The 12,339-nt window shown below is 39.0% G+C and overlaps 1 protein-coding gene across 5 annotated transcripts in view; it reads right to left on the reverse strand.

Annotated features, from left to right (window-relative positions):
* Positions 1-12,339, reverse strand: part of CNTNAP5 (contactin associated protein family member 5) — an 818,968-nt gene that overhangs the window by 238,533 nt on the left and 568,096 nt on the right. For all 5 annotated transcript variants that reach the window (XM_077153509.1, XM_077153505.1, XM_077153506.1 and 2 more), the window contains one exon: positions 1,051-1,251. In XM_077153509.1, the coding sequence (XP_077009624.1) occupies positions 1,051-1,251 (201 nt within the window). The remainder of the gene's footprint in view (positions 1-1,050; positions 1,252-12,339) is intronic.

Raw genomic sequence — 12,339 nt, forward strand, 5'->3', positions numbered from 1 at the left:
CTTTTGGTATTTAAAGGGGTAAGTGACAGTCATCTTGAAAATTCACGTGGGTGGAACAACGACTTCCTTGAAGGTTCTAGAATGATGAAGCAGTGTGTTACATTTAGTTAAGCTTCTATCACTTCTCCTTTGTTGACATTTCATTTTCTAAAGTTTCTCAAGCCATTCAAAGCATTTGAATGTAAGCTTCCTGAAGCTATAGATTCTGAAACCCCCCCCCCCCCTTTCTTACACACTCAATCCACCTGCGGTTATCAGCCTTTTTATCTGCCACAAATCGAATGCAGAACAGACATTCACAAGAAATGACTGACTCCCAGGACCTGCATAAACTTTGGCAAACCCCTCCTGACATTTTGCAAAAAATGTAAAACAATAGTCCAGTGAGCCTCAAGGTTTGGGGTAAGCAGTTCTAGAAGCTGTTTCACGAGTATGTTAATAATTAAATCAACAATTCATTCTAAAAATTATTAATAACCCTGGGGAACATGGAGATAAAGAGAGTTGATCTAATTTTTTCTTATTTTCAAGTACCATTAACTCACTCTGAGAACACACAGTTCTGTCCCTGCCGGTCTGGCTAGACCCACTGCCTAGGCCTGGTACTTTACACATGCATTGCCCCAGACATACTACATTTTCCTTTCCTCAGTGTGCTGAGACTCTTGGTGACAGCTCATTTGTCTGCTGGAAATAGTCTGATCCACCTTCACACTTACTTGACCTAATCTCAAAGGCTCTGTTCACCACTCTCAAGAGTTTTCATTCTCACAAAAATTGCCAGATGAGTGGTTCATCATTCCCTTTGAGAAGACAAGGAGAAAACCTCCAGGGCCTGTGCGACTTGCTCTGGTCAGAGCTTGGAGATGGGAGTCAGGAGCAGGATGCCCCAAGTTCTCCCCTGATCACGCTCCATTGCACAATGTAACTGCAGCCCCCCATCTTGGCAAATGACTCTTTCTTTGATATTCCTGGTTGAAGATCCCCTTTGTTGCACTGTGGGAACCCTGCATGGCCCATGCAGGGTGCAGGGGTGAGGGCGAGCCTTACCGGGTGTGTTGAGCAGGCGGGATCTCTTGCAGTGGTAGGCCACCTCCTGCTCACAGTGCCCGGAGCTGTCGATCACAGCCTCCACCTGCTCCAAGCTGCCCCCATAGTCCAGGGCCATGACATAGGGCCGCGCAGGGTTGGCGCCCCGCACACGGGTCAGCTCCGTGTTGTTGTGTTGCACCGTTGTCCAGATCTGGTTCTCTGTCCAGAAAACACAATCCAAAGAAGGAGAGGTTAGCAGGGAGGTCTGGAGAGGGGCACATGCAAACCGAGCAACTGCTCACTCACCATGCGACCATTAACTGCCACCTTTGTGCTCCGTTGATGCAGAAAACATGTGTTCCCCGAAGAGCTCAACCTTGAGGAGCAAACTTGGTGGAATTGTACTCCACAGGCTTTAAGCTAAGTATCTACCACAAACTGTCTCATCAAAATTGGAAGAGAGTTGATAATGCCATGTCAGAGACAGTACAATGAGACTGAGGGGGTTAGGCATCCAACCCAAGAGCACATAGTTAGTTGGTGACTAGGAATTTGAACCCAGGATCTCTGTCTCCAAAAACCATAATTCAAAGCAGCTACTGACCCATACCCCTGGTGAGAGAAACAACTAGGATGGATAATGAACTCAGGGAATAAGGAACACTGTATTGAAGATAAGACCTCTATACCCGGAAAGGGTTTGTGAGATATGCATCATTAACAAGGGTGAAATTGTGGGATGTGGGCTCTGTGCGCAATGTACTTACATTGCAGTTTTTCCTACCATTTATATTTTATGCCACTTTTATCTGACAAAAATATATAAAGAGGCTTACAATAAAAGGACATGGAGAGATGAGGACTTTTTAAAGCAAAGTAGAGGAACAAGTGAGAGAGGAGCGGTTATTCAGGTTTTAAGGCTTGAGAAATTTATATTTGGAACCTATTTCTGCCACCTACAAACTGGGGCAAGTCACTTCACTATGCTGAGGCACAATTTTATCATCTGTAAAGCAAAACAAAACAAAAACAAAAAAGCAAGCAAAAAAGGCCTGCATTACCAGTTTTCAGGGCTGTCAATGCAGAATATATAACAAAACCATGAAGTTGCAAGGTAGTATTTGTATTTTATATCAGACACTCAGTAATAATAACCAGGCTGCCATATTTATTGCAATTTGGGCATGCAATTTAATTCTGAAGATTCTAACGTCCTCACAAAGAGAAAATAGGAAGACTTGGAAAGCTTTTGTCATCTGAGAATGTTGCCCACAAAACAGAGTCATTATTCTTCATAGGTTCAGGCTGAAGGAGAATGTAGCATAGAAATCCTGTGGTTTCTTCCTTTGCATCCCTCTTAGTTTTACAAATGGGTAAACTAAGAGTGGAGGAAAAAGAAGGCCTATTAGGCAATCGTCTTGCAGCTCACACCCCCAAAGTAATTGCTGTATTTAGGACTAATTGAAGGGAGTCTCATGGAAGTTGGTCTGATATAGTTGAAGAAGAAAAGAAGTGTGAACAAGCTGAGGGGGAAATCAAGAAACGAATCCCATTTACAATTGCAACTAAAAGAATAAAATACCTAGGAATAAATTTAACTAAAGAGACAAAAAACCTATATAAAGAAAACTACAAAAAACTGCTAAAAGAAATCACAGAAGACCTAAATAGATGGAAGGGCATACCGTGTTCATGGATTGGAAGACTAAATATAGTTAAGATGTCAATCCTACCTAAATTGATTTACAGATTCAATGCAATACCAATCAAAATCCCAACAACTTATTTTTCAGAAATAGAAAAACCAATAAGCAAATTTATCTGGAAGGGCAGGGTGCCCCGAATTGCTAAAAGCATCTTGAGGAAAAAAAACGAAGCTGGAGGTCTCGTGCTGCCTGACTTTAAGGCATATTATGAAGCCACAGTGGTCAAAACAGCATGGTATTGGCATAAAGATAGATATATCGACCAATGGAATCGAATAGAGTGCTCAGATATAGACCCTCTCATCTATGGACATTTGATCTTTGATAAGTCAGTCAAGCCAACTCACCTGGGACAGAGCAGTCTCTTCAATAAATGGTGCCTAGAGAACTGGATATCCATATGCAAAAGAATGAAAGAAGACCCATCTCTCACACCCTATACAAAAGTTAACTCAAAATGGATCAAAGATCTAAACATTAGGTCTAAGACCATAAAACAGATAGAGGAAAATGTTGGGAGATATCTTATGGATCTTACAACTGGAGGCGGTTTTATGGACCTTAAACCTAAAGCAAGAGCACTGAAGAAGGAAATAAATAAATGGGAACTCCTCAAAATTAAACACTTTTGTGCATCAAAGAACTTCATCAAGAAAGTAGAAAGACAGCCTTCACAATGGGAGACAATATTTGGAAATGATATATCAGATAAAGGTCTAGTATCCAGAATTTATAAAGAGATTGTTCAACTCAACAACAAAAAGACAGCCAACCCAATTACAAAATGGGAAAAAGACTTGAACAGACACCTATCAGAAGAGGAAATACAAATGGCCAAAAGGCACATGAAGAGATGCTCAATGTCCCTGGCCATTAGAGAAATGCAAATCAAAACCACAATGAGATATCATCTCACACCCACCAGAATGGCCATTATCAACAAAACAGAAAATGACAAGTGCTGGAGAGGATGCGGAGAAAGAGGCACACTTATCCACTGTTGGTGGGAATGTCAAAGGGTGCAACCACTGTGGAAGGCAGTTTGGCGGTTCCTCAAAAAGCTGAATATAGAATTGCCATACGACCCAGCAATACCATTGCTGGGAATATACTCAAAGGACTTAAGGGCAAAGACACAAACGGACATTTGCACACCAATGTTTATAGCAGCGTTATTTACAATTGCAAAGAGATGGAAACAGCCGAAATCTCCATTAACAGAAGAGTGGCTAAACAAACTGTGGTATATACATACGATGGAATACTATGCAGCTTTAAGACAGGATAAACTTATGAAGCATGTAATAACATGGATGGACCTAGAGAACATTATGCTGAGTGAGTCTAGCCAAAAACTAAAGGACAAATACTGTATGGTCCCACTGATGTGAACAGACATTCGAGAATAAATTTGGAATATGTCCTTGATAACAGAGTCCAGCAGGAGGTAGAAACAGGGTAAGATAATGGCCAATTGGAGTTGAAGGGATACAGACGGTGTAACAGGACTAGATACAAAAACTCAAAAATGGACAGCACAATAATACCTAATTGTAAAGTAATCATGTTAAAACACTGAATGAAGCTGCATCTGAGCTATAGGTTTTTGTTTTGTTTTGTTTTGTTTTGTTTTGATTTTACTATTATTACTTTTATTTTTTTCTCTATATTAACATTCTATATCTTTTTCGGTTATGTTGCTAGTTCTTCTAAACCAATGCATATGTACTAAGAAATAATGATCATGCATCTATGTGATGATGTTAAGAATTAATGAATGCATATGTAGAATGGTATGATCTCTAAATGTTGGGTTAATTTCTTTTTTTCTGTTAATTAAAAAAAAAAAGAGAAGGGAGAATTGGAGCTGAAGGGATACAGACTGTACAATGGGACTGGATATAAAAACTCAGAAATGGACAGCACAATACTACCCAATTGTAATGCAATTATGTTAAAACACTGAATGAAGCTGCATGTGAGGTATAGGTTTTTTGTTTTTGTTTTTGTTTTTGTTTTTTTCTCTTTCTATTATTGTTTTAATTCTTATTCTGTTGTCTTTTTATTTCTTTTTCTAAATCGATGCAAATGTACTAAGAAATGATGAATATGCAACTATGTGATGTTATTAAGAATTACTGATTGTACATGTACATTGGAATGATTTCTAATTGTTTTGTTAATTCTTTTTTTAATTAATAAAAAAAAATATTTTCCAGAAAAAAAAAAAAAAAAAGAAAAGAAAAGAAGTGGTCACCAGAACCCCTGGTTCCCATCTCTTCACCCACTTCATCTGCTTGCATCTGCTTGCATCTCAGTTTCAACATACAAGAAGAGGATAAGGAAGAAGAGAGTTGCTTTCAATGATCTCTACTGTATTTCCCAATTCTAAAAAAGGAAGTATTTCTTGCAGCATAAAATTAAATTATCCTCAAGCATTTTGACTCATGTTAAGACTGTTTCCTGAAAGCAGCTCACCAATAGCCCAGATGTGCCCAGTGTTTAACTGAGGCAGCATAAAAACAAAGTGAAAATTGATGCCTTTGGATTTAACTTTAAAAATAAAATAGAGCATGATTTGCATTGTTAAAGATAATAATGTTACAAATCAACCTTAAACTCCAAAGATGTTGTTGCTACCAACATAAAAAATTGTTGATGGAATAACCAAAGAAAAATAATTTTTCAATAATGCAATATTTCCTATTTTGTGAGGATATTTTTATTGGTTATTTTTCTCTCAGAAACAATGAAATTATCTAAAATTGAGAGTGTTGATGGACTCTGCACTTTGGACATTATACATGATGCCTAATGAATTCAGGTGGCTGAAGGATGCACTGATTGAGAAGTAGATTGGTGAACAATGGTGTATACATATGATCAAATAGAACCAAGTTTTGAGGCATGCAACATTGTGAATGAACATGTGGGACATTTGGTGAGGCAAAATAAGCCAGAAACAAAAAAAGCAACTATTGTATGGTCTCCTTTAGAAAATACGTGTAAGAAAACAGGGGTCTAGATTGTAAGCTCTTAGGTATCAGTGCCTGAGAGAGTTCAAATAGAATCAAGAGGCTACTCTGGAGATTGCTGTTATACAAGCTTCAGTTAGACATTCCTACTATCATAACTTGCCAATCCCCAACCAAAACCATTCCACCAATCCTAAAAAACACTTAGGGTGTTGTATAAGATTCTACAAAATTTCCAAGGCACTAATAACTTTCTAGAAACCTACAAATTCCAGATGGGTCCCTGGAAAAGATAAGTCCTGAAACCTAGAAGAGCTAGCCTCTCCAGAACATCAGCTAGTTCCATCTCCCTACCACACATTATTGATAGCCCCCTCCAATATGAAAAAGTTAGAATAAGCATAGCCCAAGTTCCCATAAAGAGTGGGAAAATGACAAAAGGTAATGGTGGAGTTATACAGGGAAGATAGGGTTTAACAAATGAGCATGATTGCTGAATCATTATATTGATATTTCTTTTAGTCTCCAGTATCCTAGAGCAGCTAGAAGTAAAACCCTAAAATTGTGAAATTGTAACCCATACCAAATTCTGCAATCTGTTCTACAACTAATTGGCAATGTGCTTTGAAATCTATTGCTTTTTTGTATATATGCTATTTTTCACAAAAAGAAAAATAAGTCAATTGTGATGATAAAATATATTTGTTCCTTTTAGCTTCCAATGTTCTGGAGCAGCTGGAAGGAAAAATCTGAGATGATGATATGGTAGCACATGATAAACTCTGGGATGTGTCCTGTAACAACTTGTTGAGGAGCGCTTTGAAAACTACTGCTTTTTTGTTTCTTTGCTTTGTATGTATGAGATACATAAAAATTGATACTATTGAAATATCCATGGTGCTAAAAAGAAAAAGAAAACCTACTATTAATCTGTTATGGGAGATAATATTTGCTGCATTCTAATTCTATGACATAACATATATATTATCTTTAGTACTTATTCCAGCTCACCAAAGTATACATTACTATTTCCAGTTTATAGATGAGAAAATAATAGCTCAAAGTGATAAAGTAAATTTGTTCCTAGTCTCAAACTAATCAAAGTGATTCCAAAAGTGGTCTCTACAGAATTAGTAAATTATATGGATTTGAATTTCTCTCTAAATGTATGCAGATTTTTCCACTCATATATTCATTCATCTTGTTGCTCATATATTCATTTATTGATCAGTTTACTCATTGACTCACTTTGCCAAAATTGCTTTTCCATCTTTGGCAAGATGGAACAGGAAGCTGTATCAGAGAGAATGGTTCATCTCGCAGCCACCAAAGCATTGTCAATTCTGCCTGCTAGACAGTGAGGTGAAGCTTTTAACAGTTCAATGTTTGGCAATTTTCTGATACATATATCAGATTATATAGTTTCTGCATGATATTATATATATATATATATAATATATATATCATGCAGAAGATATTGGGGAATAATTGAGAGCTCCAAGGTGCTCTCTCTAATTCATTTAACAGACACCAGCCTTACCTGCAAACCCAGTATATGCTACCAAAGGTGAAATGCTGCTCATAACTCAAACCCTTTGGGTGGCTTCCAATTCAAGGCTGCCTTGCATCCCTGATTACTTTTCTTCATAGAAACATCAAGGTAAACACCGAAAACAAGAAGGTAGTCGGATAATATTCTATCTGCTTTTCTATCTTTCTTTTTTCTCATTGTTTGGTAAAAGTAGAGCTTAAGCTCAGAACTCTGATTAAATACTGAAAGGCCAAGGGCAAATGTAACCCATGCCAATGTGGTCTTTGCTAGTTGATGCTCCCAAAGCAAATCTAGGATAGCTCAGGGTGGTTTTAGCTGGGGAAATTCAGCTCCGAATGATTTTCAAACAAGCAAGATTCATTTTAAGCAGTCTTTTAGAAAAGTGTGTGTGGGGGGGAGGGGATAGCTGGAGAATTTCTCCCAGGTGGACCCATGTGTGAACCCACACATGGTTTTAACAAAACTGGACCCACGAAATCAAATGTTCATGGTGACCAATTTAGTGAATGGGAATCAGAGGTTGATAGACAAAGCCTGTGCTCTGGCATCAGAAGATCTGAGTCTATGAGCCAGCTTGACCATTGCTGGCTAAGCAACCTTGATCAAATGATTATCTAAAGTCCAGTCTCCTCATCAGAATATTTGAAGCCCATCAATGATGGCAACCATGCAAGGCGCTTATAAATATTAAGTGTGAGAGATTTTCTTATTAGTAAATTATTAAGCACAGAAATGTCTCTGTGCCTGTTATATCATGAATGATAACTCTTCCTCTGGGCGCTCACAAATATAAACAACCACATCAAAGAGAAGGTGAAGCTGGAGCTGGAAGCAGGTATTACCCACAATAGCTTGTACTAGTAGGATTCTTTCCTTGAGCATATTATACAAAACAATACTAGACTACAAGAGAAGAGATAGAATAAGCCCTGTCCTTCCTTTGCAGGTCAGTGGAAGATCATGCCACAGGTCCAAAGAGCTGTAAGAGAAAATAGTCCCCTCCCCAGTCCTGTGGACTCAGACTCCACAAGAAAAACCTGCACAGATTTCCCTAAAATGCATATCAGTTCAGTTTCACACACAGACTGAGGGATGAATCAACTGGTTTGGAAGTGCATCATCAAATCCCCCAGGCCCCAAATACCACCAGGCTGACCTGGCCCCAGCACCAGTCTATTGCAGGACATCTGTTTCTCCCCTCTAGAGATACTTCTGGGGCTTCTGGGTACAATGAGATGACCTAATCTTAGCATCAAACCAATCTTGGTTCAAATATTAGTTTCAGTACATATCAGTAGTGAGAATTTAGGCTGCTGTTATAATATGCATCCAAAGTTTGCTCATTAAAAAACAGGGATACTGATATCAATCTTGCCATCATGAGATGATAATGATTTTATAACATATTTTACAGGAGCACTTAACAGGCATTCAGAAAACAGTATATCAATCATTTGCATTTACTTTGCTACTTCCCGATTAAAATTTTCAAGGATATTAATATGTGTTTCTGACTTTTAGCATGACTGCATATTGAAATAAAATGGCAATAAATTTTCATCCAAGAAACAGCAATAAGGATTCAAGACAAGAAAAGCTGCACATTATCCAATATCTTTTTTTTCTCCTCTATGAATAGCAAAACACTGATTTTGTGGAAGCAGCAATGTATTCAATTAAAAAACAATAATAACAAAATATTAATTCTCTTGAAAAATGACACAGTTATATGTCCGAGTCTTGGTTCATGGAAATAGGAGCAGGCCATGCTAGGTGAAGCCTTAGAAAAAGCCACTCAGAGAAATTTGATTCAATTGGCATGCATGGTCCTTGCCAATCCTCCTTCATTTGGATTGGAATACAGACAAGGTACCTGGAGTTCATACCTTCATATATCATCTGTGTATGGCATGGTTCTAGCTCAAAAACAGACATTTAGGACAGTTAACAGCATCACTGTAGAATCAAGGATGGACCCCTTACCTCCTGATTCTATATTATATGAGAGGAAAAGAAACCCCTTGCTGATTTACCACAACCATCTCCATGAATAGGTCCATGTAACTCAGAGTTGAACCCAATTCTAACTGACAGAGGAAATATTAAAGAGAGAAACACTGGTGTTCCAGTTTGCTAGCTGCCAGAATGCAGTATACCAGTAACAGAACAGCTTTTAAAAAGGGGAATTTAATACTTTGCTAGTTTACAGTTGTAAAGGCCGAGAAAATGTCCCAAAAAACAAGTTTATAGAAATGTCCAGTCTAAGGCATACAGGGAAAGATACCTTGGCTCAAGAAGGCTGATGAAGTTCAGGGTTTCTCTCTTAAGTAGAAGGGTACATGGTGAGCACAGTCAGATTTTCTCTCTCATCTGGAAAGGCACATGGCAAGCACGGCATCATCTGCCAGCTTCTTCTCTCCTGGCTTCCTGCTTCATGAAGCTCCCCGGGAGGCATTTTCCTTCTTCATCTCCAAAGGTCTCTGGCTCATGGACTCTTTGCTTCGTGATGCTGCAGTATTCTCTGCTCTCTTCAAATCTCTCATTCTCCAAAATGTTTCCTCTTACAGGACTTCAGAAACTAATCAAGAACCACCCGAATGGGTGGAGACATGTCATCACCTAATCCAGTTTAACAACCACTCTCGATTACATCACATCTCCAGGGAGATGATCTAATTACAGTTTCAAGCATACAATGCTGAATAGGGATTAGAAGAAGTGGTTGCCTTTACAAAATGGGATTAGGATTAAAACATGGCTTTTCTAGGGGACACACATCCTTTCAAATCAGCACAACTGGAGAGACACAAGTGTTTTGAGAACGGAAGATGCTAAATTGAGCTCAAAGGCTTCTGACAAGGAAGATGGGCATCCATAGCCTCCTTATAGTTTTGTCAATTTCCCCTAGTTCCCTGGGATATCTCATCAGATGTAATAGAATCCTACTGTTCATGGACAAAAACCTATTTGTAAAATTGGCAAACCCATGAAAGAGAGGCTGTTTACCTGGAGACCATGAATGTGCTTAAGACAAATCACTAACCCTATGAAATTATTGAGAAAAAATCCGAGGTGGTGTCTACCCACCATCAACAGTAATCACACATAATGCATCTTAAACAGAACTCAGCAGCCCTCAGCACTGCCACCTACCCAGGTTTCCTTTTACTTTCTCAGTGAATGTTCCCACTCTTCATCCAGCCTTTCAAGCCAGAAACCAAGAAGTACATCTTGTTCCCTGTCTTTCTTTATCCCCACATTTTATCTATCAGCAAGGCCTCTGATAGATAACTTGGATTTAAGGTCTCTCCATTTCCATAGCCATCCCAATGCCACTAGGTCTGGACAACTGAAAATAAGCCGTTATCTGTTTTTCCTTCTTTCATTTTTATTTCATCATTACCACTCAATTCCTGTTCCTACCAGCAGCAGAATTTGTTTTCTTTAAATAAAATCATAAAATAGCCCACTTGAAATCTTCCGTAAGCTTCTCATGAAGATCCAAATTCTTTTCCGTGTCCACCAGCCCCTTCCTCCCCTGCGGCCTCCTCCCCTGCCCACATCTCCTGCAGTCCTAAGAAGCGGTCTTCCCTGGGTCTCTCAGAGAAGCTGTGCCTTTCCCCACCTAGACTTTCACGTGTGTGGTCACCTTCCCCTGTGTGACTGCCCCTGCTTCTCTGATTGCCATCTCCTTCTCAGAGAGGCCTTTCTGATTCTTCTCTAGCTGAGAGCCCTTTCTGATTTTTTCTGGGTGGTACTTAGAATAAGTTTTAATAATTTTATTGGTTCCTCTGCTCTTGCTCTTTTGTCACCCATGACAGGGTGAGCCCTTGGTTCGTCTTTGATGAATGAATGAATGAAAGCAAAAGTGGATTTCTCTGTAGTCAATAACTATCATCAGATTTTTAACTCTAAGTAATTAAACTACACATGCTACAGCCTTGCTTTATTATTAGAGTGAAGACCTGGAAGTCACTCTTTTGAGAGTAGGGAGGAGGAATAAAAGCTTATTCTTCAAGTGAGGTTAAGAGTGATGAGCTGAAATTTCTTAGAATATAACTGCAGCTACGTATGATGAATTATTACCATCTTGTTAAATTAGCTCCCCTTTGCCAAATAGCCTCATGCATTCCTACAGCCATTTATGTCCCTTGCATTTCTTCAAATTTCTTTGACAGATTTTGTTCCTTAACCCTCATGGACCTATGAACCTGACCAAATGCATGACGGAGTTCCAAAGTCCAATTTCAAACACATGGCAATGTATTGTTATGTAGACCAGCAAAGCATTTCCCAAATCGCATTGTGATTTTTAGCTTTTGGGTCTCTCTCTCTCCATAAAGCCACGAGCCCTCCCAGGATGTGAGATGTATCATTTGTTCTTGTGTTCAAAAAAGAGCCCAGCTGGGGCTGTCCTAGTGACAAAGAAAAATAACGCCCTACCTAATTCCTCAAAGAGCTCTCCATTGTTTTGGGGAAAAAGTCTCACAAATGACTCAGGCTGGTAAAAGTACTCTTGAGATTAGTTAGAAGGGAACTGCTCAGAGATCTGATGAAGGCAGATTTGCTAAGAAGGGAGTGGAGCTGTTAGATAAGTTTCCTCAGTTGATTTTCTATGGGTTTTCCTTGAGAGCTGACAAATCAGCAGGAGTTCTCAGACTCAGACCACCAGAGTCTGAGCTAGCATCAAGCACCTGGTAGGACTTCCAGATATCTTTGTCAAATGGCAAAATAAATCACTCACCACCGTCTGTATTCTGCCAGCTTCTATGTTGTAGGATTTCCAAATAGTTCTTCTGTACATGTGTTATGTAATGGTCCGAATTTAAAAGAAGTTTAGAGTTACAGAACAGCACACACACACATACACATACGCACAAAAGATCTCAAGAGAAAGGACAAAGATGTTGCACAAAGCAGCAGCAGAGTTGTAAACAATGGAACCTTTTGTATTATCATCCCAGTGGTGAAATCCAACCTGCTCATCATCCCTGGAAAGTTCCCCCAGCAGTCCTCAGTCCTGGCTCTCTAGGTGACTCAGACATACTTTTGAAAGCTGTAAATTGTTTACACA

This window comes from Tamandua tetradactyla, chromosome 3 (genome assembly GCF_023851605.1).
Source record: "Tamandua tetradactyla isolate mTamTet1 chromosome 3, mTamTet1.pri, whole genome shotgun sequence".
Classification (NCBI taxonomy): Eukaryota; Metazoa; Chordata; class Mammalia; order Pilosa; family Myrmecophagidae; genus Tamandua; species Tamandua tetradactyla.